Source organism: Labrus mixtus, chromosome 2 (genome assembly GCF_963584025.1).
Source record: "Labrus mixtus chromosome 2, fLabMix1.1, whole genome shotgun sequence".
Taxonomy (NCBI): Eukaryota; Metazoa; Chordata; class Actinopteri; order Labriformes; family Labridae; genus Labrus; species Labrus mixtus.
Window position 1 is genome coordinate 24390131 of NC_083613.1, and position 26644 is coordinate 24416774.

A 26644-nucleotide genomic window follows, 5' to 3' on the forward strand; every position below is an offset into this window, starting at 1 on the left:
CACCGTGTGTCATGTTTGCAGGTTTCTCCATGAAAACACTGTGTTAACAACGAGCTGCTGATGAAGTTGGTCGCCATTGAATGAAGCAAAGCACTGTGACCACTGATGAACACTTAACATTTGAAAGGGGCACTACACCGATTTTACACATCTAGAAGTCCCAGTCTGCATTTGGAAATGGTCTGTTGAAGTGTTCTGTTGCTGTGGGAAAGCTTTGTATGAAAAACGTCTAGTCTTGTATTTTGGGATTAACCATCAAGCTTGTGTGTCAAACACAAAGTGGGGTAGTGGTGTGTTTGTGTATCAGAAATTGTAGCATACGACGTATAGCTCCAATGGCTAATCTTATGGTGACCAATGATTTAAAGTTCCAGAAAAATAAGTCAGAATTCTCTTCTTCAATCTGAATATTTTTCTGGTTGTCTTTACCTCTTAGTTTACCCTTTTTGTGCACAAAAGACATTTGATGATGTCATATTGGGCTTGTGCAAAGCTAGAAAACTATGTTACATATGCAATCACATTTTTGAACATGCTGTTGAACACAATGTTTTGGTAAGTAACAGTCAATATAAATCCAATGGTGGTATTTACTAGCGCAAAAGAAGCAATACCAAACTATAAAAATACTGTAATGTGATGGTTGGTCTCGATGGAGCTAATTGTGTCGGCTTGATTAATGCTCAGTTGTAGAAATTATAATAATCTTGATTTCTTTTCTAAACGGTTTTGTATGGTAAATCCCAAAAGTCCCCAGTAGAAATGTAGGGCAGAGAAAAGCACTTGATGAGTCCCTGAGGTGCAGTATTTGTGATAGATTGAAATAGCTGGCTCTATTTCATCTGATCCCGTCACTGTCTTGTTCAGGATGACTTTCACTCAATGTCACATCAGACCTTGGAGCCAATAGGGAACCTCTCTGACTTCCTGCTACTTCCACGATTTTGGGGAAATTGATCTGCTAGGTGTTTGAATCTTTTAAGATCAGAGAACCACTGAGGAGGAGCTGAGAAGAGACCAGATGTACCAAAAGGTGAGTGTGGACCTCCTCGTTGTACAAACCTGGGGTTATCAACATATGACTGTACGCTTAAAACACTCCAATTCCTGAATAAGGTAGGGGAATAGAATACATTTGGTAGAAAACATTAAGTGGACATGAAGGATTCTCATTTCTTGTTTGAGCAGCAACTCTGTTTCTAATTTCATATTTTTTTGCTAAGACATTTTTTATGATTGTATGTATTCATGTTCTCTCTCTCCCTCTCTCTCTGTCTGTCTACACACATATCCTATATACCAAAACTAATAGTTACTCATCCTATACTTGACTAATTGAATTCTATTAGTCTAATTCAATGTCTCTTCTCACTTTTTAAAATAATATTCTGAGCAGAATTAAATCTGAGCTGTAGGAGGCTATTTGATTGATCACAGATAGAAAATGTTTCCTGAAGGACCTCTTAGAGACTTTTTAAAACCAGATGTGTTTCTTAAGCCTCTTGTGTTTTAGTGGATGTTGTTTTTCACTCTGAATAAACAGTCCAAATTGTCGTTTATATAATCATATTATGGAATGATCCACTTCAGAACAAATCTTGATTTGGTGCCCATCGGTCTACATGGTTGTGGTGGCCAAAAGGAGCCATGAGGTAGGGTTTATCAACATTATCAACATTGTCACTACTTCGCTAGCTTCCATAAACCGAGCATTGGTCAGCTTTGGTTGCTGTGGCAACTAAGGGCCATAGGGAAGGATATGACATTTTTCTGTAGGGGGCATAATTCAATAGAGAATAGGTATCTTGTGTTTCTTACTTCTCTTATTTTCCTTGAAATACGGGTGAAGAAAATAAGATGTACAGACTACACATTAATATCTCTGAGTTACTATGGTGAATAAGGACCTACAATCAGGAAAATGGTGTTGGGTTGTATGAGGACACTTAGCTCATTTTTTTCAACTATTCAATCTATTCATAATCTTTTATTATCTTTCACATACCGTTACATAATGTGTTTTTCTCTGTAAGTTATCTGAGTGTTTTAATGGACAACGATCTACATTTTAAAAGTCACATCAATCAGGTCACATAATCAGCTTTTTACCAACTAAAAAGTATCTCACGACTCAGGGGCTTTATGTTGGTCTCTGACACTGAAAAGTAATACATGCTTTTAAGTAGATTAGACTAAGATAGAAAAGGATAACTAATTCAAAATGCAGCCGCACAGATTCTCACCAGAACCAAGAGATGTGAACACATCACTCCAGTTCTTAAATTCCTCCATTGGCACAGGGTTCAAACTAGTATTTTCTTTTTAAATTCTGTTACTTGTGTACAAAGCACTAAATGGCGTTGCCCCTCAGTATATAAAGGATATACTGACTTATCTTGACACATGTAGGCTATATGGATGTGCAGAGGTTTATGTATGTAGCCTATGTATAGGTACAGCCCTGAATCTTTTATAATCTTCTCTTTTTGCACTAAAGGAATTGTTGTGATTGTTTCTGTTTTTCCACTTAATGTGAAACCACAGACTGTAGTGTGAAACACATTGTGTTGGCTTGTGTATGAAATCTGCAAAGCTTGACTTGACTTCTTGCCCTTTAAATAACTGAATTCACTCTGCTGATCAGCCCCAGCCACGTATCGCCACGTCTGCGCGCATGCGCAGTGTATTTACACTTGTGTTCCGGGGTCGGTCAGTCAGTGTACACAGTTAAATAATATAATCAGTTTGTAGCTTTTTCCCTTTTCTTTTCACATATTTATAACACGGACCATTGAGAGGAGACTGAATTATTTCTAAGAAGAAGAGACAATTAGATTTCGGCACCGTCTGGACGTCTGTGAAGATGAATTTCTTCAGAGGAGTGATGGGTGGGCAGGCAGCCGGGCCACAGCCGTCAGGAGCGGAGACGGTAAAAGAACCAGTGTGGCTAGCTGTGGCTAGCTTCGGCTAGCTAAGATTTCTAATGCTCTGTGCCTGGCATACCATGACAACAATAGGCCATCGATAAAAGATGTGTTTAAACACTTAGTTTGCCCTCCTAAAAACACCCAGTGTTAAATGTTAAGATGCAATAGCCTCCTTAAATATGAGAAACTAGCTGGTCAGAAGGCTAATTGGCTAGTTAGCTGACGTAGCTTAGCTGTCATTCAGCTGTTGGGCTGCGGTTGACATGTACCCTGTTTCCTCTAATGTTAAATAGATGAAAACGAATTAAAATATATAATAAACTTCTAATAAGAGTATCGACTTTCATTGGATTGTTTGACATCAACAATGTCTTGCTGTTTAAAATAACCTCCAAATATGATTAAAAAAATGTATTTACAGCCAGAAAATGAATGAAATTGAAGGCAATTTACTGTCGGAGTACCAGATCAAATACAGGCCCTCTACCAATTATTCTCAGTCATAAAGGCATGTAACTAATCATTAATTACATCATCATCACATCCTCCCAAATCTTTGTTCAGTAAAATCTCGATGTGAAGATACAGCTGCAGATAAGATGCATGCAGAGTATTTTATGCAGCATTTTTTTATGGCTCCTGCTGGCAATGCAGCAGTACTCACATAGTTCAGTCTTTGTGTGTAGACATTCCTGTTTTGGCTGTTTAGAGAAGCAGCTTGGCTCTTCTGCAGAGCACACAATACATTCATCAAGAATAGGTTATATTAAATGTCAGCTATCGACTGTCTCTTCCACTGCTTGTATGGAAAGAGTAAGTAAACATCATTCACACAGATGCAAATTCCTACTAGTTGTGATTATGTTAATCAAAGCATCGTTTTCCAAATGTTTAAATCAAATCAAACAGAATCAGCTTGATTTGCCTTTAATTAACACACCTAAGAAATGTTGCTTAATGTTGCACAATGTTACATCCATCCTGGAAATGTTCCAGGACCTTTGATTGCTTGATAGAAATAGACATACGTTTTGAAACCCTACACAAAGATAGGGAAACATATTACGTTATGATGTAAATACAAGTGAATAAGAAGCAAAGTGAAATATTGTGTAAATAAAATGATCTTACGAAGCGTAAAGGAAAATATGAGTGATGATACCTTGTACTTCATGAATAAATTATAATCCCTTTATTGACAGATCCAGAAGTTGTGTGACCGGGTAGCCTCCTCAACGCTCCTAGAAGATCGCAGAGACGCTGTCCGTGCTCTTAAGTCCCTCTCTAAGGTAAATAAAGCCGATATTGCTGCTACAAGTTCAGTACAGTTTTTGTTTATATGTAATAGACGGAGTGTATGTATGATGGGATTTCTGGGTGAACATTTGTGATGTTCCCTGTATGTTTTTTTTTTATCTTGACCTTCAGAATATTATTTTTTTTTCTCATTGACAGGATTAGCTTTAAACCCTTAACGATTTTAAAATATCTAATTACTTCCCTGTATGAAAGTCATGTAAACAGGAACCTATGTGAATATTTTCTGCTTGTACACACTGTCAAGGATATAAGTCTCTTTATTCAAACAACATTTAGTTCATTGAACGGATCAATATATACTTCCAGCTCTCAGTTCTTTTTATGGCCAGTTTTGTTTCCGCTTGTCCTGTCAACCATGAGTAATGAGTTTATCAGGCATGAATAAGTGGTTTAGGAGGCGCAGGGTTGCACATTAACACTCAGTGAGGTCAGAAACGTAGAGGTGGATGTGTCGACTTCCTGTATCTAAGACCAGTGACAATACAAAGTTAATGATTTTTATTTTCCTTCGTTCACATTGACTGATATTACAAAATCCAACGACGTCTTAATGGCAAAACAAGTTTAATATATATATCATGTAAGTGAAGCATTCAGTTTAAGCCTCATACTCAAAAACAAAACAGAAAACACGTCTTTTAGGTAAATATTTTACAAGTTTCCTTTTATGCTCTTTGATTAAATTAAAGTTTTGACTATCTATGATATTCTGCTCGGTTCTCTAGATCTTTACAATCTTTGTTATCAGTTATACCTTATTATTTATAACTAATGACTTTCAGCATCCTCTACGCAACACTCTGATTTGTCTTGTGTTTGCAGGTGGTTTGTAAATACACTCACTTTGCCCTTTTACCTTCTGTAGAAATATCGCATGGAAGTTGGCACACAGGCGATGGATCACTTGATTAACATACTGCAAACTGACAGGTGTGTTGATGTACATTTGTTTTCTTTATTGGATTTTAAATACCAGTTCACAGATAACATGTTAACAATAACATATGCTTCCACATGCTTAAATAAACAGGTCTGACTCTGAGATCCTGGGCTATGCTTTGGACACATTGTACAACCTCATCTGCAATGATGAGGAGGAGGAGCAAGGTATTCACCGTCTTGCAAATCAATGCAAATAATACAATTCACCTTTTAATTGGTTGTTTTTCAAAAAGATAATTCCCCCTTATTGTGTATTTCCTGAGCAACTGTTTAGTTTGCATGTTTAAATTGAATTCATGTCAAGTTGACTTGCATTCCCCTACACTGACAATGACTGCTTTATACAAAGATTCTCATTTCTCTTCTCTTCCATGTTTTAACCTACAGATGAATCAGAAGGTAAAACTCTTTGACTGTGCATGATACAATCCCCCCTCCACCCCCACCCACTTTTTGTTTTCTAAAAAACCAGCAGCTCTTACAGATCATAGGTTTCTCTTGGTTGGGAATACGCACATTAATAACCTTGTTCACAACTCCAACAGCTGTTACAATTCAAGGCTGTGTGTTGGTTGTTGTCAGCGCATGTATTCACAAGAATCTTTTGGCTGATTCTTCTCTGCAGTTGAAATGAAAGCTAGCTTTTTGGGTTAGGCCTTTAACTTGCTCTCCTCCCTTGCTCTCACAGACGCAGTAACCCATATCCCTGTCTCAGGGAAGCGTAAGAATGTTTCCGCGCCTGGTCAGTACTGAAACGTAGCTACCCATGCAGTAGTTTAATTACAGCTAGATGACTAACTTCACTCAAACAAGGTTGAATTGGAAAAGGGACTGGAAGGTGTTTAACAAAAAAAAGCTTCACTAATATCATCAAGTCTCCAAACCTCAGTCTGTTCATAATCTCACAGCTTCATTGTTTTTCCTCACATTTTAATACCTGCTGTTTTTCTCAGTTGTGGTGAATTCTTTTGTAGGATCTTCTTTAATTAGGAGGTGTTTTCTAAAGGCCTTTCAATCATATCACAAAACAATAACATTGCCTCGTCTTCCTCTGATTGTATCTCAAGTATTATTTTGAGATCTGTTGTGTGTAAGATAAATAGAAGTATTGTTTTGAATATTTTCGGATCCCCATTCAACAACAATTGAGCAAATTGTTGTCAATTTATGTCAACTTATGACTTTTACACACACAACCAACTGTGCACAATTAGCTACATTTTGCGTTGTTGAATTTGGCAAGTTACAACTATTATTAGTCCAATATTTTTAATGTTGGAAGGCTTTTTATGACTCAGTCCCCTCTGTGGACCCTTTGCACAAATATTTTGCATCTTTTCACATTAACTGGTTATATGTATTGTTTACTTAGTGTGCTTCACACAAAAAAAGTAAAAAATGGCCTCACCTGAAGTCTTGTAGAGTGTTTTGCTGGAACTACAAAACAATGCTGATGAGGGTGGTGAGAGGGAGAGACTGTAAATATTCCAAAACAAGAAGCTACAACAAGATATCCTTGGCTCCAAACACTGGTGAAACTGAGTGTTTCCATCTCTGCAAATTCCTCCTTTAACCCTACATATTGTCATATCTTTTTTTTTTTTTTTTAAAGAAATGTATGTCAAGAATTATAGCTTTTTTATTAAGGTTTATTTTTGGGCTTTTTATGCCTTTATTTTAGAGATAGGACAGTGGATAGCATCGCAAATCAGGGAGAGAGTGGGAAATGACATGCAGGAAAGGAGCCACAGGCCGGATTTGAACCCAGGCCGCCCGTCTGGAGGACAATAGCCTCTGTATATGGGGTGTGCACACTAAACACTACATTATCTGTGCCCCAAGAATTGAAACTTTGACCATATTGACCATTTCCCATACCAAAAATTGATTTAAGTACACATAACTTTGTGTATACCGGCACCTGGAAGACACTCACATGAATTGAATGCAGTGGTGTTTCTAACCAGCTTGTCACATTAAAACTCTCAGCCCCTCCCATTTAGACTTGTCAGATGTGCTCACAGTAGAATCCCCCCCACAGCAAACCTGCTGATCTCACCCTGTCTACCCTCCACTCCAGCTATCCCCAACAGCTGTGTGTCACCCTTTGTTTTTCCAGAATAGATGTTCCCACATTGAGCATGTGCACATTTTTTTAATTCTATTGACATATTCCTTGTAAAGCCAATATTCAGTAGCAGGAAATTACCATTGATTAAAAGTGCTGTGGAAGTTTTGAGAAGTGGTAGATCCAGTGACGTGTTACTGTCTAACTCAGGATGATTGTTATTAACAAACCTACAGATTTTCTCACTACACTGATGACTCATGCAAGATCATTGTTTAGACATGTTATTAAATTCAGCTTCTAATCTCCTTAACAGACGAGACTGCACAGAAGCAGGCAGATGACCTCGGTGCTCAGTTCACAGAAATGTTCATCCAGGATCCTGAACACGTGACCCTGCTCCTCACTCTACTGGAGGTACTGAACAGTTTCTGTTAGTGTGCCTTTACCTCAACACCAGCCTCACATGTTCATTGATTGATATGTTTTCTTAGGATTTTGACTTCCATGTACGTTGGCCCGGGGTGAAGCTATTGACTGCTCTCCTAAAGAACCAGGGTGTCCAGCTCCAAGGGATCATTCTAGTCAGCCCCATGGGTAAGTGTCCCCTCTCTCAATTTAATTAAACTTGTTCTGTAAAGGTCAAGATTTCACTCAGGTCTCGAATCTGACTTTAAATGATAAATGACTTTATCCCTTTACTGATGGCATCTATAAAGCAGATAAAATTAACGATTTCAATCACACAAAGGTGCTTAAGCTGTGTTTCTTTTTTTATTTAAATCCACCATTATTAATGAGCTCCTTTCATTCATGTGTACATCTGCAGGTGTTTCCAGATTGATGGACCTGTTGGCAGACTCAAGGGAGGTGATTCGTAATGATGTGAGTTAGGGGTGCAGAAATGCAAAATTTTCTCTAATCGATTACTATTCCCATTGTTAAAGCGAGTACTCGAGTAATCGTTTTGTAGTTCTTTTTTTTCTGTGACTCTTTTCCGCCACGGGAGGCCCCGCCCCCAATTATGACGCGATGCCGACTGTATTGATTAATTTGAATCTTCAGGATTTTAATAATTGTTAGTAATAGGCTTACTTTGTATTAAGGTTCAAATTAGGACATTTCTTACTTCGACAGACAGCAAACCTCAAATAAAAATTCACACAGACGTATCTTATGACTAGGAGTACTTGGGCACCCCTAATGTGAGAACCTGCTTTTCAATCTATTAGTTTGTTATAAAAGTATCCACACATTTATTTGAATGAGGCCAGAATATCATCCCAGCAGAGAGGCAAAAGACAAAAGAAAAGTCCATGGCTTGCTCACCTTTTGCGCAAATGTTTCGAAACAGCATCTAACAAGGGCCAAACACATACATGCAAGTTGATGTTTCTGAGACAACACACCCCCTTAATATTTTTATAACACAAAACTGATTTTGGATGAACATCACGCTCACGCTGATTTTGTTATCATGACACACCAATTAGTGAAAATATTATGCTTTGGTTTTCAAATTTCTAGGTGATGAGCAATAATCTGTTTTTTTCTTCCCAACAGGGCTTATTGCTGCTTCAACAGCTGACAAAAAGCAATGCTGCCATTCAAAAAATTGTGGCCTTTGAAAACGCATTTGAACGTCTTCTAGATATCATCACAGAGGAGGGCAGCAGTGATGGAGGTAGATGGATTTTTAGATTAAAAAAAAAAAAAAAAAAGAATCCCACTCCTTTTATTTCATATTGATTAAAGTTGTAGGTTAATTTACTTTACTTGTTAGATATGATAATGAACATGCCTTTTCCCCCTCTGCAGGTATTGTGGTGGAGGACTGTTTGCTCCTGCTGCTCAACCTGCTGAAGAACAACAGCTCCAATCAAAACTTCTTCAAGGAGGGCTCCTACATCCAGAGGATGAAGCCCTGGTTTGAGGTCGGGGATGATAACTCTGGTTGGTCCGCACAGAAAGTCACCAACCTCCACCTCATGCTGCAGGTAACTCAGAACAGCCATGTTGAACTGTTGCGTTAACCTAATGATAGCAGTTTGAACAAGCATGACAATGGGATGTTGTTAAAAAGTCTAAGTGTTGCACAATGCTCTGTTTCAAGTTGGTGCGCGTCATGGTGTCTCCAGTGAACTCTCCTGGAGCCACTGCCAGCTGCCAGAGGTCCATGTACCAGTGTGGTCTGCTGCAGCAGCTGTGCACCATCCTCATGGCCACTGGTGTGCCTGCTGACATCCTCACTGAGGTAAAGCCAGCGATGTTCAGGAAGTATTGCGCACTCAGAAGGCTCTACTCTTTGAGAAGCATTCAAGTGTATAATCTGGTCTCTTTCTTTCAGACCATCAACACCGTGTCGGAGGTTATCAGAGGCTCGCAGATCAACCAGGACTACTTTGCCTCCGTCAACGCTCCGTCAAATCCACCAAGGTGACACAGAACAATCCAATGAAGATAAGAATTCCTTCATTTCCAGCTGATCGTACTAAACTTCCTCTCTGGTCTCCTCTCTAAATCCCTCCACAGACCGGCCATCGTGGTGCTGCTCATGTCCATGGTGAATGAAAGGCAGCCGTTTGTGCTTCGCTGTGCTGTGCTCTACTGTTTCCAGTGTTTCCTCTACAAAAACCAGAAAGGACAGGGGGAGATAGTGGCTACGCTGCTGCCCTCCACCATTGATGGTCAGTTAATAAAGTTGAGAACTTTCAACTGGCTTTATTAGCTGTTTTGCAATAATTTTAAGGAGTGCTTATAGATAAATGAGTAGAAGTATTATTTGCCCTGACAGCAAACAAGATTTCATTCTTGAGAATATTTTAACTTTGAACAATCGATTTGAACAGCTTTCTATGAAGCCTCTTTTCAAAACAAGATTTGTTTGATTGTTTTTTTTTTACTCCAGATTTGAACCATTACTTTAAACTGTATTAAACTGGCAGATTGGAATAGAGTTGGGAAGAGGTAAAGGCATAAAGAAATGCCCTTTTCCCTGTTTGCATTACTCAGAGTGAGTTTTATCGGACATTTTGTAAATTTGTCGCACACAAAAATATATTCTTGGAAAAAAGCATTATTCTGAGAATTTGAGTAAACTCCTCAGTGTTTTTTAAGCCATGTTTATTGGTGATCAGAATATTGTTAAAGAAATTGTATTTTAGCAGAAAGGTGATATAAATGTTCTTCATATCACAATGTCTTCTTCTAAGTTAAGATTACAGGAGACTTTGTTGGGTGTTAGGAATGAAACTGAACCGGAATCAGAAATTTGAGTTTCTGTTTGGCGGCTTTATTACACTACAAGTAGAACAACTTCTATTACCATAATCTGACGAATAACTGTTATTTCTGCCAGATCCCCGATGCCTGCAGCTTTAGTTATGTGTTGACCATTACCTGTTGACTGACATGCTCCTTTTTCTTCTCCAGCCAACTCCATCTCAGCGGGCCAGCTGCTGTGCGGAGGCCTGTTCTCAGCAGACTCTCTGTCTAACTGGTGTGCCGCTGTGGCGTTGGCTCACGCCCTGCAGGACAACCTCACTCAGAAGGAGCAGCTGCTGAGGGTCCAACTCGCCACCAGCCTGGGAAAGCCCCCTGTCTCCCTGCTGCAGCAGTGCACCAACATCCTCTCGCAGGTAGGACAGCAGCGTTTGAACTTTGGTTCCTGTTTGAAGGAGATGTTAAAATGAGATGTGTGTCTCGCTTAGAAGTGTTTTTCAGTAAATGAACAAAGATTATGACTGTCAACAACGGTGAATAGAACAGTATCAAATTATTGTGGTTTTGCAGGGAGATAAGATCGCCCGGCGGGTAAGTAATGTGTGTTTGTGTGTGTGTTTGGGTGGCACTTTTGCTGGTTATTGTGGCTTGGCATCTTAGTAGACGTCTTGTTGGCCCGTGTGTGGGGGGATATGGCTTCTCTTAACTCTTTACTACACCGTCTTTGTCTCTAAACTGATCGCTTAGGCCCAGTTCTTACTCATTAGGGGGGCACAGTCGGTTCCCTCACTCTGATGAGTGTTTTTACTGGTGATGTCTCTTTTAGAGAGAGGCGGCTTGTTTTTAGTGGTTTTATCTCCACTCATGTCATCATGACATCTACTCTGAGCTGTGGCCTTGGGCTGTTTTCTGCTGAAAGCGCTTATCTGTCAGGATGTGTTTTCTGCAGCAGGTTTTGGGTCTTTTCCTGTCAGAGTGAGAGATCTCCATTCTTCTTTTTTTTCCTCATAACACACATGTGAGGATTGTTTATATTTGAAGGTGGACTTGGTTGGTTTCAGTTTAAGCATTAATAGGAAGGTCAACATGTTCAGTCATACCTAACAAATCCTCCTGGATTACTTTTTTTATAGTGCTCATCACACGTTTTCACCCTTAGTCGTTCCTTATTCTATTCTCTTTTTACATCTGCTAAATTACATGAATTTACCCACTTCTTCAAGGAGAATCTCATTACTTTTGGTTGCTTCTGGCTAGCTTGTTCTCAAGTTGAGTGTCTAAATCTGGATCAGGGAAACTGGGCCCTTCCTCTGGGTGACCAAATTACTTCAACATGTTAAGCCAAGCAACAACTGGGCCAGCACAAAGGCTTGTTGTAGAGCTCTAGTGTATTGGCAGTAAGACACTTGTCAAAAGCATTGGCTTTTGCAGAAGATACCTGAATCAGAGGATGGGAACTGGAAATGCAGATGAACTGCAGCCTCTCCAAAGTTCATGTGAATCACTTTGGTTTGTCTTTAAGAGCCTCTGGTGTCTATTTTAAGAAAACAGTGGTCTTTACATATGGCTGTTTGCGATCAGCTCGTGGTGCTGTGGTACTCCTTTCTGCCCTGTGTGAGGGGATTTGAAGCATGTCATGTTTTTATAAAGTATATGAAGCGTGACATGACAAATGAGCAGAGGTGCTGCCTGCCTGCCTTGGGGCGGCTGTGGCTCAGTGTTAGTGTTGGTTGGCTCCCAACAGGAAGTTCGGGGGTTTGATCCCCAGCTCCAGCTACATGTCGGTGTGTCTTATTAATACTGATGGACACTACAAAGCAGCCTCTGCCATCAGTGTGTGAATGGGCAGTGTTGATCTGCGTGTGTGAAAAGAGCTCTGAGTAGTCAGAAGACTAGAAAAGCACTAGCTCAAATTCATTTACCTGGGGAAGTGCTGTTATTTTCTAGACTTTAGAAGTTAGGAAGAAGTTGAAGACCCTGAAAGTAAATGTCCTGATCTACCAGTAAATCAACATTCCTTCCGTTACCTTTGGTTTTCAGCTAGCACACTCGATAGTCAGGCAAACCCTTAGGATAGTGTTAAGGTATATAACTCCTCGTTCAATATTGAAGGAAACAGCGGAGATGGTAAAGACATCTGAACAGGCGGCCTCCTGGATGCCCGCCTCTGGATTTATTCCAGACAAATTTAAAGTTGTACATTTGTAATACATTCTTATTCTTAAAGATATAACCTTTTTCTCAATTTTTTTTGCTGATGTTTTTTTCTAGATGACTTTCTCTTAAACCTCATTTCAATATTCTTTAACGTACTATATGAAGATGGTGATTTGTCTTTTATCTCTCATCATTTCACTTTAAACGGTAGTCTTTAATGAAACTTGCTAGCTTAGACTAGCTTGTTGAAACCACTATCACCAACATAACCACCAACATAAACAGAGTATATACTTTAGAACCAGAACCAATGTTTGTTGAATACTTGGTGTCATGTTTTTGTCTTTTGTTTTCCTCTTCATTTTTTGCATTTCGTCACATTTGGAGACTAAATCTGAAAAGGTGATTTTTGTACATTTTTGTGGTATTGAATGCGGATAAGTCTTTAACCACACTTTCATTGCTAAGGTCTCCAAACTTACTGTAGATGGTTGGCAATGATTCTTCAGGTGTGCTCTTCTTAAAGCATGAAGTGCATTAAGTGTTTACGCACCAGCTTATTAGCATCCTTAAGCTACAGTGTAGAGTTTCTATTGATGTGTTGATTTTTATCATTGTACATTCCAACTCCATGAAAACCATCCTTCCTCACAACCACTGATTGAGATGGATTGTTCAGATCTGCGTAATTGCTCAGAAAATAATTCTGATTCCATTGAAGCCGACTTACTCACTCGTTAAATAGAAAAAAAAACCCAGTTATGTATCTTAAAACTATTTGACCTGCTTCTCAAAGCTGTTTTCATGGAAATGCATGATCCTTTTACACCATTTTTTAAATATTTTTACAGTTGATATTTTAAGTTTGTGCAACTTAACTTTTAAGTTGCACATTAAGCAGATTTTGCTTTGCATGTTGTGATAGCTGGACATGTATGTTGTGTAGTTTGATACTTTGTTGCAAGTCATCAAATCGCTTTAAAATGTAAAACTGCAACCCACAAAACTAAAAAAACGTTTTAAAAAGTTCAACTTGTGTACGACCTAAAGGCAGACCACATTATCAACCCTGTTTGAATATACTGAATGCATTACGTTGACTGTGTCCTGGTCTGTTGTTTGTGATAACGTCATTAATGACTAATAATGTTTGATGTGACTGAAGTGCTGCCAACTGATTAACTGATTTATTTATACCTAACCATGTCTAGTGCAGGTTTTTAATCTCATCAAGTCAGAATGGGAAGAAAATAATTCACGTCAGAAAAGTAAACAAAAAGACTACACCAACTCATAATCAAGCACTTTGTAACTCTCCTTTAATTCAGCTCTTTTAAGAAATTACCAGATCTGTTTCTTAGTTCATGTCCAGATCTGGAACTAACTTGAAGTCTTTGATCAGATTTGTAGATGTAAATTAATTAAACTGATACATTTGTTGCCATTCTGATACTGAATATCATCACATGCCTTTTTAAACCTAACCATCCAACATTTAAAAAACAGTTTGATTTTCTGTTGTCTAAACTAAACATATTTAAATGATAACACCTGAATATTACTTATTTGATCAACATTGGGCTCTTGGTGGCAACTCATCATCCAAGAGGCAAATGTTGACACGTCCTTGTTGTCTTCTTGTTCTCTGCAGGGCAGTAAAGTTCAGACGCGGGTCGGCCTCCTCATGCTGCTGTGTACGTGGATCAACAACTGTCCGATAGCTGTCACACACTTTTTACACAACCAGGAAAACGTTCCCTTTGTATCCTTTTTAAAGCAGCTTGTGAATCATCTTCCAATTTTTAAAATCAACTCTAGCATCTATCACTTGAACTTATTCAAACAAAACTGATGATCAACTAGAATGTGAGAGTCATATTCCACCTCTAGGTTAAAAAGCACATGTGTGAACTGCGGATCCTTGACTCTGTGCCTCGTTCAGCTCACGGCTCAGATCTCCGAGAACCTGGGAGAGGATGAAAGGCTGGTGCAGGGCCTGTGTGCACTGCTTCTTGGGATCTGCATCTATTACAATGACAACTCGCTGGAAAACTACACCAAGTAAATATCTTCTCACACACAGAAAAATGTATACAGTATATATGTTTGCAAGCTATCTATGATTTTGACATCCAAGAAGACTATGCTGTCATTTCACTCCTTATTATTATTTGACTTTACTACTAGGTCAAGTCTACACCCACATGTATTGAAAAACTGTCTGTTCTCATTTTGTTTTCTCTTCTCTTGTTATATTTTCTACGCTTTTAGTCTAGTCGAAGGCCTTTATAGGGTGTTTTTTTTATTACTCATCAACTTCAATTTTAGGAACAAATTGGCGCTGTAATCTGTAACATGTAAAGCTGCTTGAAACAAACTTGTAATTAGTTTATCTTAGTTTGCCAAGTTCTCTGATGGCTTGAACAGAAAAAAAAAAAAAGCCAGGCTCTTTTCTACGTTCTGCTTACTTGTGGTCATGTTAAAAACCCGCCATACCGCCTCTGTCATCCTCAGAGAGAAGCTAAAGCAGCTCATCGAGAAGCGGATCGGGAAGGAGAACTTTGTGGAGAAACTGGGCTTCATCACTAAGCATGAGCTGTACTCGCGGGCGGCCCAGAAGCCGCAGCCCGTCTTCCCGTCTCCAGAGCAAATGCTGTTTGACCACGAGTTCACCAAGCTGGTCAAAGAGTTGGAGGGTCAGTCAGAGAATATCCAGTGATGATTAATGTATTGCTGAGTATCAAGGGCCAGTTCATAATTCATGTCTCCTTTCTCTCTTCAGGTGTGATCACCAAAGCGGTTCATAAGTCCAGTGAGGAGGAGAAGAAGGAAGAGGAGGTTAAGAAGACGTTAGAGCAACATGACAACATCGTAACACAGTATAAAGAGCTGATCAGAGAACAGGTAAACATTTTGTTTTCTGTTGTAGGTGTCATTTCTACCTGATGTACTCTCCTGCTGACTGCTTTTGTTTGTGTGATGTTCAGGATGCTCAGATCCAGGAGCTGAAGGAGCAGGTGTCGACCATGTCAGCTCAGAACGAACAGATGCAGACTTCACTCACACAACAGCTGTCCCAGATCCAGCAGCACAAAGATCAGTACAACATCCTCAAGCTGAAATTAGGCGAGTTCATCTCATAGGTGTCAGGTGTTTCACATGAAGTATTTTCTTTGTAGTCTACAGGTAGTTGGAAGAGAAATATGTCAGTGAGATTTACCACATTGCACATTTCCATTCTAACCCAGGACAAAAATGTCTTCAGTTAATAGTTAAAAATGTAAAGGGTGTGGGATGATAAAGGTTTGCAGCGACTTTACAAGATACCGTTTCACAACATGGTGTGCACAGGGAAACAGAATGATCTGCGAGTGTTTCATTTAATTTTTTTGAAGGTTTCTATTTTGGGCTTTTTATGCCTTTGTTTCGAGATAGAACAGTGGATAGAGTCAGAAATTTGAGAGAGAGGATTTGAAACCTGGGTTGCCCACTTGGAGGACAGAAATTCTACATTTTGGGACCATTTAAAAAAAACCAACTAAATAAATAAAGATTTTGGTTATGAAAGCGTTTTGTGATTAACTCTAGACAAAGCAAGACGTTGTGATGATTTCATGGAGTCCCGCTATCAGAATGAGGCTGCCAAATTGGGGGCATTACCAATTAACTGAAGTGTGAACTAAAACTTGTGTGTGCTGTTGATATCTGGCAATTCTTACTTAGCCTTTAAACTCAGCAGAATTTGAATCACACAGCTTCCCCGATTCCCCCTTTTTCTACTCTTCTGTGTCTTTGGGTCAAACAAACAAACAAACATGATAAATGTCACAAAGTCAGCTTCAGAGTTGTTTCTAAGCATTTATTTTTGTACTTTAGACTGGACTATGGCAGCAGTTTCCCTCTGCTGCAAGTCTTTATGCTAAGCTAAGCTAACAGCCGCCATATTAGGAGGGGAAGCTGAGGTAGATGAAGTCAGATATTTCAAGTACTGTATATGTTAAATGGTTAAGAAGGATCCAGCCAAAAGAGGGACATTCATATCACATGGACAGTTAAATGTGACATTTTAATTGTGTATATGTGCGTGTTGTTGTGACTTTAGGTAAGGATAACCACAGTCAGTCGAACAGTCAGGGAGACGGCTCGCAGATGAACGGGCTACAGATGGAGGAGGTCACACAGCTCAGAGCGGAGCTGGAGGAGCTCCGCATGCAACACACACTCCTTCAGACACAACTCGGCGACAAAGACACACTCATCAACAGCCTGGTTTGTAAATGCTTGTGTGCAGTAGTTGTGTTTGTGTGTGAAATGTGAAAGGAAGTCAAATGTTCCTGAGCTGTTGTGGGGAACTGCGTCTTTTATCACCATGTTTGTTGTGCGTTTGTAAAAGCTTCAATTAGATGAGTACTCTCCCAGACGGAACCGTTTGTTTATTTGTCTTTGGTCTTTTCAATGTGTAACTGTAGAGGTCAGAGCCGTCAAAGACAGCAGAGGGTTCAGCAGCAGAGTCAGACAACTCAGAACTGCTCAAGGTAAGAATTCATCAGAATGTGCTTCGTCTTTCACCAGTTAGATTGATTCAACCCTCAAAAAGTGACGATTATTGTGTTATTATTATTATTGTGAGGATAGGCTGATAAGATTCTGATTTCTTACCTAAGCTCATGAAAAACATTGCACAACAGACGGTCTCCAGCACCATACTTTTCAATTTTGTTTTTCTTATTTATTAATAAAGTATTGTTAGTCTTTATTCCTTATAATTAATTAGTATATATTTTGTGTATTTTTGCACATGTTGGCTGACTTTGTTGTTTTGCAGGAGCTGGAGGCTCTGAGGAGTCAGGTTCAATCACAGTCGGCAGAAATCAACCAGATGAGGACAGAAAGAGAAGAGCTGCTCAGGAGAGCGGAAGCTGCAGTAAATACCAAGCAAATAAGATACTTTGTTCAACATATAAACATCCCATAATGTTTACAGACACTGAATTGGTTTCTCTCAGTCCTCAGAAGCAGCTCCCTGCAGTGACAGCTCATTAGATGCTCAGAAGATGGCCGAACTAGAGAGCAGACTCGCAGCCCAGACGAATGAGACGGAGAGACTCAAGGTGTGTTACTGTTTAAACAAAATGTCTGTCTGACTCTGACCTCTGAAGAATTTCATTACATTGACTTCCATTATTTGTTTTTGTTCATAATTTTTCCTTCCTGTCTTCCCCTTTCTCTATTCTCACCCTCTTCTGCGACGGTTCAGGCGGAGGCAAAGAGCTTGTCACAGAGCCGGCTGGAGCTGGAGCAGCAGCTTGCTTCAGCCACCAGCACGGTGGCCATCCTCCAGACGGAGAAGGCCAAGCTACAAACAGAGGTGCAGGAGTCTAAGAAGGAGCAGGACGACCTGCTGATGCTGCTGGCGGATCAGGACCAGAAGATCCACAGCCTCAAACAGAAACTCAAAGACCTGGGAGAGACGGTAGACAAACTATCAAAACATTTATCATATATGTATGGGGAGGTAATATACATGTTCACAATCCATATGAAATATTTCTATTACATTTAGATCTCTTTTAAAAGAGGTTTGAATACACATCATGATTACGCTCACCCGACATTCATCGTCTCGTTTAGTTCTTCTCTGCTGTGGCCTTTGAAAATCTTTTGGCTTCATAACTTCTCTTGTCATTTGAAGAATGAGAAAACAAGGAAGAGTGAGCTGTGCCAATACTACGTGATAAATCATATCCTGTACTGATTTAGTAAAACGGTGATTTTTATTTTTGGATACGGTTCAACCACAAGGGCGAAGCAGTGATTTGATGCTTGCCAGAGATTTCACCCAAGTTCAGTTCATCATAGATCTTAATAAAGCAGTGCAGTGAGGACATCAACAATGTATTTCTGTCATAGTTAACAGAGGCTTGGATGTAGTTCAGACGCTTCACTGATAAACTACAGAATTTCAGAGAAACGCTACACTTCAAGAACGTTTTATATCACAGTGACACTTCATTTTTCTGCTCCCTCTCACACACAAGTGCACTTGTTCTCTTCTCTCTAAAGCACACTTTTATACATTCATGTTTTTTTATAGCACAAATTATTATTACATGCCCTCGTCTGACAATTAAATCAGCCACAACCCTACTAAATCAAAACAGCTGATTTAAATTAGAAAATCAAACCTTTTTTTTACAGTTTTAACCAGTAAAGACATTAACTATAGAAACCATAACCATTCTTGTGTAGCACGCTGTGACTTTGTTTATTTCTGCCTTAAAAATTGAGCTTTTTAATATGAGCTTTATCAGGAACCCTTGTTGTTTTGAGGCAGCCTCTAGTGGTCACACCAGGAACTGCATTGTTTTTTCGCTGTTAGCTTACATTACATTCACTTAATTTTTTTTACCTCGGAAGTTGCCGCTCAGAAGCGACACATTTTAATGTGAGCTCTCATTTGACTTATGACATGCTCTGTGTCCCGACCACTCAGTACCAGGTGTAAACAGGACCTTAGAAGCTCCCAGTTGAACCAGGTGGTAGTCGTCTTGACGTGACTAGTGAGCAGATACCTCAAAGACATGCTCTGTGTCCCGACCACTCAGCTGTGTTTCGTTTGTTTGCTTTAGTTAGACTGTGACACTTTCCTTACAGGTGGACGATGAGGACGACCTCGACACCAGGGACCAAACAGACGACGACTACGAGGAGGATGAAGACGAGGACTAGAGGAGAAGAGAAAAAAAAACACTGAAAGAAGCAAAAGGAGAGATTTGACTGCCAGAAGGCAAGAAAGGACTTTTCAGAAACACACCTGAGAAACTGAACTGGACTAATACTGAAAGTTTCTCTCCCTGGCTGCCATGCTATGTTCATTTTTCTTTATACCAGTTCATCACATCACGCATACGTGTTAGTTTAAGAGATGTGTTTTAGCTCCTGATGCTGTTTTTCAGAACAGCAAAAACATATAAACATGTCAGTTAATTCATCTCTGCCACCTTCTCAGCATCAGATTGTGATGGATTTTTACCAGTTTTGTGTTGATTGTAACATATTGTCACATAGTGTTAGGTTCACTTTAACACATAAGCCACCTGGGGAACTCACAGATGAGGATATAAAATGTAGCAAAAAATACAATTAGCAGATTTAATATTCTTACTTCATCATAATGCTGGTGAAATCTGCTGGGAGGGTTTCCCCCCTCCCTCCCTTATTGACACAGCATCAGGACCTCCTGAAGCGTATCACTGTGCTGACCACTCAATTTATCTTCACACCCATTGGTCAGTCCATGTCCAGTGCATCACAGTATTTCAGCTCTCAGAGTTGTTTCATTTCATACAAAAAAAACAACCTAACTGCTCTACAATATGCTGCAAGAAAAAAACACTGACAGAAAAAGATGTAAAGACAAAAAAGATATTTTTGCAACTTTTTGTCCAGTTCTGGCATCCAGCTTCTGTATGATATTGTGTAACTTATCAATATATGAGCCACATTGATATGAATAAAGAATCTATTAGTCTGTATGCCTGTATAGTGGGATAATTGTAGATAAATTAAATTTTACTAAATCCACAGAGATTTATGTTTTTGTCTTTTTGGGATTATTCATATCTGGAAAATCTTGTTGAGGGGAAAACGTTTTAAATGTAAATATGTCACCAAATGCACATTGGTGTTGTGGGAAGCATACGGTATATTGCATGTGTACTCTCCCTGCTATGAGAATCCTACTGAAATGTTTTTGAAATAAGATGAAGGTATTTATGCACAGTGAAAGGATAAGCCCTCAATGAAGACATCCCTCATCCCTTTGAGTTTGTTCTACTTTTGAGGAAAGATTTCAGAAGCCAGACAACTTCTCTGAGCAGCTCAGCCATTTGAGCATCATTTTTAAAGCCTTTGATTATGTGGGTGGACCCTTTGTTTTTTTTCCACACTGCCTCACCCTTTGACGAGGCAACGGTCATGCATTTGCCTGGATCTGAAATGCCAAAATTTCTAAAGTTTGTTAAACCAAAAGTTAACATGAATTATCTGCTGTCAACACAGAACCTCAGGTAGCACAGGGCAAACAGACAGACGGAGTAAACAAAGATTCAAGGTTGTTTATTTGTTTTATTTGTTCAATAGAATTTACCAGGATTTTAATTTTCATCATCTTGAGTAGTTGTAAAGATAATTGAGTATGCCATGTAAAGAAAATGCTAAATGTATACCAGCAAACTGAGGTATTACTTTCATCCTGCAAGTCACTGTAACTGTACGCTGTTAAAGCCTAAACCTACAGAAGAATGGCAATGATCACAGAAACGTTTCAATACTTTTCAATAACTGAATTTAAAAAGAATGACCCTATTCCTACATATTTTGATGGTTCAGTTCACCTGCTTCTCTTCTTAATGTTGACAAATATTATTAAACACATGCTTACTGCATCAATAATGTCTATTATACAATATAGTGGGTAAGATTACTCCTCCCAGTGCCCCCCTGCTGTGATGAATCCTCTTGTGATGGCTGAATATCAACGCTGGAGGGCGACAAATACTCTCAAATAACCATAGGCACCAAACCAAAACTCAAATATTTACATATTGTGCTGAATGTTCTTAAACAATTTTTTAAATTAAAATAACTGTTCCAAAATTCAGTATTTAATTTGAACATTTTTGGATTGTTTTGACTTTGAAAACAACCTTTCACCAATTCTTAACACTAATCTAAACATTTTTGTTAGTGTTACAAATTTAAATATTACTGACAAAATATTCAATTTTAGACAACAAGATTGTCACAGACAGATTAATTGTACAAAATAAGGCAGAAAAACGTCGTTTTATTTGTAATTGTTGGACTAGTACACTCTTCAAAAACATTGTTTAAACCATATTGTGGGACACATTATGCACAGAGTAATGACAAAATAATATATGACGATACATTTATACTGGTAACACTTCTGCAGGGGATACAATCTATGCATGATGGTGTATACGGCTTTAGGTAGTCTAGTTGGACTTTGAGCTATTTTTAATCATCCTTTAATGATACATTTTTCCCCCTCAAAATCCATCCTTCATAGCCTCGCCCCTTCCTCCCCCTCCCTCTTCTCTCGTTGCATCCTGTACTTGCATCTCTCTTCATCATCCGCCCTCCTCCTCCTCCTGGTGCCCGGGCACTTGTTTTTTTTTTTTTTTTCTTCACATGGTGACTCTGTGCGTCGCTTGCAGGAGGGGGGGAACATGCTCTCTCTCTGAGCTTCTGATATCTTTTTTTTTTATTTTTTTCCTCTTCTTGGGACCCTGAAGGTCGAGCCTTGCATCATGGCTTGTAAATGACAACCATGCAAAAAACACTGGTGTCATAACGCGACTCGTCTTCACGACCCGGCAGCTCCACCATCAGCTCCACTTCAGCTCCTCTTCAGGGAAAACTACCACCACCACCACCACCTGCCGACGCATCCTGCAACATATGACCGTCACGAAGGTGAGTTTACGTCAGGGGAAAAACTCGTGCAGCTCTCTGCCAAGTCTGCAGACGTGGTCGTAGATATGCTGGGTGGGGATTAAATCCGCGGTGAAAGTAGGACAGTTTGATTTTCAGGCGGTTTTAAACTCACAGCGTGGCTCCGAGCTGCAGCTCTGCCATGCGGCTCCACACCCTCCAAAAAAAAAAAAAAAACCCGCTCGGCTGTGGAACTGTTCAGGTTTCGTGTGTGTGAAGGTGAAGGTGATCCAGCAGTTGGCTGCATGAAGGTTGATTTGCATATCTTTCTCTGCACGTTATACATCCCCACAGGCTGTCAAACTCCTGAGAGTACAGACACTGCATGTCTGCTGCACAATGCTGCATTTCAGGTCTCTAATAGTTGCAGCCCCTGCAGGTGTTCAATGAGGACAAACTCGGCTCAGATCCACATCATGCAATGTAACTAACATGTTATTGTTGCACATCTCACTTAGAACTCCTCTTTATAATACATCTGAACAGAAATATATTTAAAAACAGAAAAAAAAACAACTGAACTGCATCAAGAGTTTTATGTAGCTCTGAAATGATGTCGGATTAGGATTGAAAACTTGATGAATACAGAGAATGAATCCCTTAATCTTTTTATTATCTTTTAAAGTATCTTTAATGCCACATTGCTTCTGGGACCATCTGAAAGTCACTTTTTGGAAGTGTTATGTGCCTCCTACTTGGGCAAACAGTTGAAGTAAAAAATAAACAATTAATGTACCCAAAACACGGCATTGTACTTACCCACTTCATGTCAACAAACACCTCATTAGTTACAAGTGAAATCTATTATTTTTGCCCTGCAGGTGGCTGTATTCTGCTAGTCCACCACTCCACCAGATGGTTTGGATCCATTGTTGTTGCTCACTATTGTCTGAACGGGTGTAAACAAACTTAAGACAAAAGAAAGAGTAGTTTGAGAGCTCTGTGTTTAATGACCTGAGTCTAATGGTCACCACATGTGGAACAGTGGGAGAACTGGAGGACTTCCAGTGTGGCATCACGTCCACTGGGGTGATGAAACTGGTTTGATGCTTCCCTTAATACCGGTCAGGCCAATAACTCAATAACTATAAGTGCTGATTATTGGCTTTCTTTCTTTATTTCCACATCCTGTTGTGTATGAAGATTATAACTTTACTAAAACAATTGTAATGTAGTCATATCCCCTAGCTCTTGTTTATTAGCATTAGCTCAAACTGAGATACCAGACCATTCATTTTTTTAAAGTTGTTTTTTGGGGCCTTTTTTTTCCTTTATTGGATAGGATAGCTGAAGAGACACAGGAAACGTTGGGAGGAGAGAGTGAGGGATGACATGCAGCGAAAGGGCCAAGGTTGAATTTTGAACCCTCAGTTACTGCGACAAGGACTAAAGCCTCGGTACATGTGGCGGGCAACATAACCGCTAGGCGCTCCCTAAAGGGGGAATAAAAACAACCTTCATTTCATGAACTAGTATGACCTGAGTAAGTGTTTAATATTCATAAAGCCTACATGTCTTTCCATTATTGAGGTGAGTTCAGTGTACACTTAAAAGTGAGACAACTCAACATTTTGGAAAACACAAGTATTCACTTTCTGTTAAGTTTGACACCACTGACATGTGTATATATATATGTGATGATAACGGAGCTAAAGACAGGAGATAATTAGTTGACCTTCGACGCTTTGGATGTGCTTTGTTTTCATATCGAGGAATGTAAAACTACACAAAGCCGAGAGATTAGCTATCACTACATAGCTCACATTACAGTTCGATGATATCACATGGTATGATAGGAAAGGCATTCACCTCTTAACTAACGGCAATCATAGCTGTGGCATCGTTGGATGCTAACAATATTAGCTCTATTTCAGGGTAACTTAGCTAATGCCAAATGAGAACCTTTAGCTTGCAATATGACCTTTTGGATTTTCAGATGATGTATTGAGAAGCAGTGATGTGATAAAGATGTGTCTAGGACCCCGTAACACAGCAGTGTAACAGCTGTAACTGCATAGCTTCCTTCCCATAATCACAATGTCAAAGGAAAAAATGGTCGCCATGTGAATGGGGCCTGTACAGCTCAACTGTTGGTCTGCAGTGTAATGCAAGTGTTTACACAGGCAAGTGTGCTGTAGTAATGTTAGCATGTTAGATTACAAATATTTCATTCATTAACCTGAATTGTGTCAGGCTTGAAATACCTCCTGAGTTTAAAGGCCGTGACAAATGGAGTTGTGACTTTTGGACTTGTGTTGAGTGTGGAGGTGTCGGGCCAGCTCTAGATCTCTCAGAGTCGGCCTGTCATCTAGCTAATGGCAAACTCCTGCCAAAATGAGCATTACCTTAATGAGTCTTCATCACATCTACGTGTGGGAAACAGAGGACTCGTAGACGGAAAACAAAGCTCGCCCCCTCAAAGCCGCCTTCACCCAGCTTCAAGGTCTCTAGACATTTTTTAATGAGGTTTTTTGTGTTATTTTAAGACACTGTACTACGTTGCTGTTTGCTTCGACTTTGTCTCGAGTGAAATCTGCTCTGCACTTTGATGTTTGGCTGTAAAATGCTACCTTTTTATCTCTGGCATGTTATCAGACAGACTGCTAACACATACCTGAGATTGTCCCACTTTTTTTCCAACCTGTGACTTGTGCAGTTTGCTATGCAGAGGCCGACTTCTTCACAATCTGAAGGCACAATGTTGTTTTAGTCCTCAAACATGAGGTCAAACATCGCTCTTCTGACGAGATGCTTATGTGCAATAAAGTGAACCACAAATAACAGGAGGTGTACCCTGTATTCTAGACACACGGTGTGCTTTGATTACCTCTGAAGCCAGTCGATATTTACTCTGCAACTGCACTTTGCACTGCAGTGTTTAAGTCCAGTGGAAAGATAATAAAAAATGAGTAGGATGTGTTTAATACAAATGGCAGATTGATCAGTGATTAAAGTCATGACAAAGAATTATTTTTTAAAGCCATTTTAATGTCAAATAAAGAACATATATGATAAAGAACATAGTCATTTCTATGACAGGTTCTCTATCATTAAAATAAATCTAGTGCAGAATTCAGTAAAAAAAAAAAAAAAATACAATAAGCTTGAGCTGTTTTTTTTAGATTTTGTGCTAGTTAGTTGATGTTAGCATGCTAACATGCTTTACAGAGATGGCAATAAATACAATTTCAGATGACTTCATGGTGTTTATGTCTTGTTTATTTTGAGTCCCATGACTGTCAGTGATTCAGTTCAATCAGAAAAAAACAGCAGTACCTTGAGTGTCCATGTGAGGCTGGCTCCAAAAGACCCAGAAGTCCCATCCACACCTCTTATCAAAATGTCCATTTTGACATCAGAAATAAACATGTGTGCAGCCTGGTATACACACTGTACGTGGAATGATTATTATTTTTTTTTTTTACAACTCACCTGTTTTGATTTTTGAGGGATATGAGTTATGCATAAGAAGGCGCTTGACTGAAGGAGGCGACATTGTAGCCGTTTGTCACGCCTTGTCTGAAAGTTTGATAGTCAGCATCTCCAAAATGGCCACCCCCATGGATTGGCTTTCAAAACATCCCTTCAGAAACCAATGGGTGATGTCACTCAGACTCTCTGTCCATGTTTGTATACAGTCTTTGTACATGACAACCTAAACAAACAGAAACCCCTGTTTCTGTCAAAGTAATTAATCTGGAAACTTTTTGAGTAATGTTTATTTGTTCAGTCAAAATTCACTTATAATTTACAATAGTATAATGGTAGTGTTTTACGGTCTTCAACAATAGAACAAGAATCACAATGTAAGCAAATGGACTCAGCAAAGTTTGTTATTCAGCTAGATGTATTCAAATTCATTTATATCACCCGACAAAAGCGAGATATCATACTGACTGCAGCTTCTATGTGTTGATGTTCTTCTGCTTGATACCTGTCCTGTCGGTCATACTGTCACGAGCACACCTAGGAGTTTTACTTTCAACTAAGTTATGAGTGAGTGAAGTGTTACAATTTGAATATTCACCAAAAGTAACCACATTAAGAGAAGCAAATGCTCATATTTGAGAAGCATGTATGTACAGTAGATATATATATTTTTTAAATAATCGTGTACAGATAACAGATAGTTTCCAATCAATTATCATTAAATCAGTATAGCTGCATTTTGACTAATTCATATTATTTAATCTGCAAGAAGAAATAACTGTGATCTGCAGTTGTTGAAGTGTGATTTACAATTCAAAAAAACGATTTCTTTATGAACCACGTGGTGCTTGTTTCAATGGAGGCAGAAAACAAACTGACTCAAAGCGATCATCCACATTTGAGTGCACGGGCTTTAGGCAACAATCTGCTGGTGGACGTTAAGGATGATTACTGTACATGTCCTGACAATGGTTTGGAAATCCTAAAATGCTCTTATGTAACCAGAGAGTCCGCACGTGCCAGAGAACCTTTCACTGTTATTGTCACACATGCACAAAAA

At 39.3% G+C, this 26644-nt stretch overlaps 2 protein-coding genes across 5 annotated transcripts in view; both read left to right on the forward strand.

The window, feature by feature from the left end:
- The first annotated feature begins 2676 nt into the window (after positions 1-2676).
- On the forward strand, positions 2677-20220 carry uso1 (USO1 vesicle transport factor). Of its 4 annotated transcripts, XM_061057775.1 has the most exons (26): positions 2677-2929; positions 4130-4216; positions 5113-5177; positions 5278-5354; positions 5878-5931; positions 7574-7674; positions 7752-7854; positions 8087-8142; positions 8821-8941; positions 9076-9254; positions 9371-9511; positions 9605-9693; positions 9790-9944; positions 10690-10895; positions 11050-11070; positions 14288-14398; positions 14579-14697; positions 15151-15332; positions 15419-15540; positions 15624-15762; positions 16739-16905; positions 17106-17171; positions 17462-17560; positions 17643-17747; positions 17894-18109; positions 19291-20220. In XM_061057775.1, the coding sequence occupies exons 1-26, from the start codon at positions 2864-2866 to the stop codon at positions 19363-19365; spliced, it is 2922 nt and encodes a 973-aa protein (XP_060913758.1). In that variant the 5' UTR covers positions 2677-2863; the 3' UTR covers positions 19366-20220. The 4 variants fall into 4 exon arrangements, with proteins under 4 accessions (XP_060913758.1, XP_060913768.1, XP_060913776.1 ...); XM_061057785.1 differs by lacking the exon at positions 11050-11070; XM_061057793.1 differs by lacking the exon at positions 5878-5931.
- Positions 20221-21885: 1665 nt separating this feature from the next.
- Positions 21886-26644, forward strand: part of coro2aa (coronin 2Aa) — a 34154-nt gene continuing 29395 nt past the window's right edge. Inside the window, exon 1 of the mRNA XM_061057814.1 lies at positions 21886-22137. Within this exon, the coding sequence (XP_060913797.1) occupies positions 22123-22137 (15 nt within the window). The 5' untranslated portion in view covers positions 21886-22122. The remainder of the gene's footprint in view (positions 22138-26644) is intronic.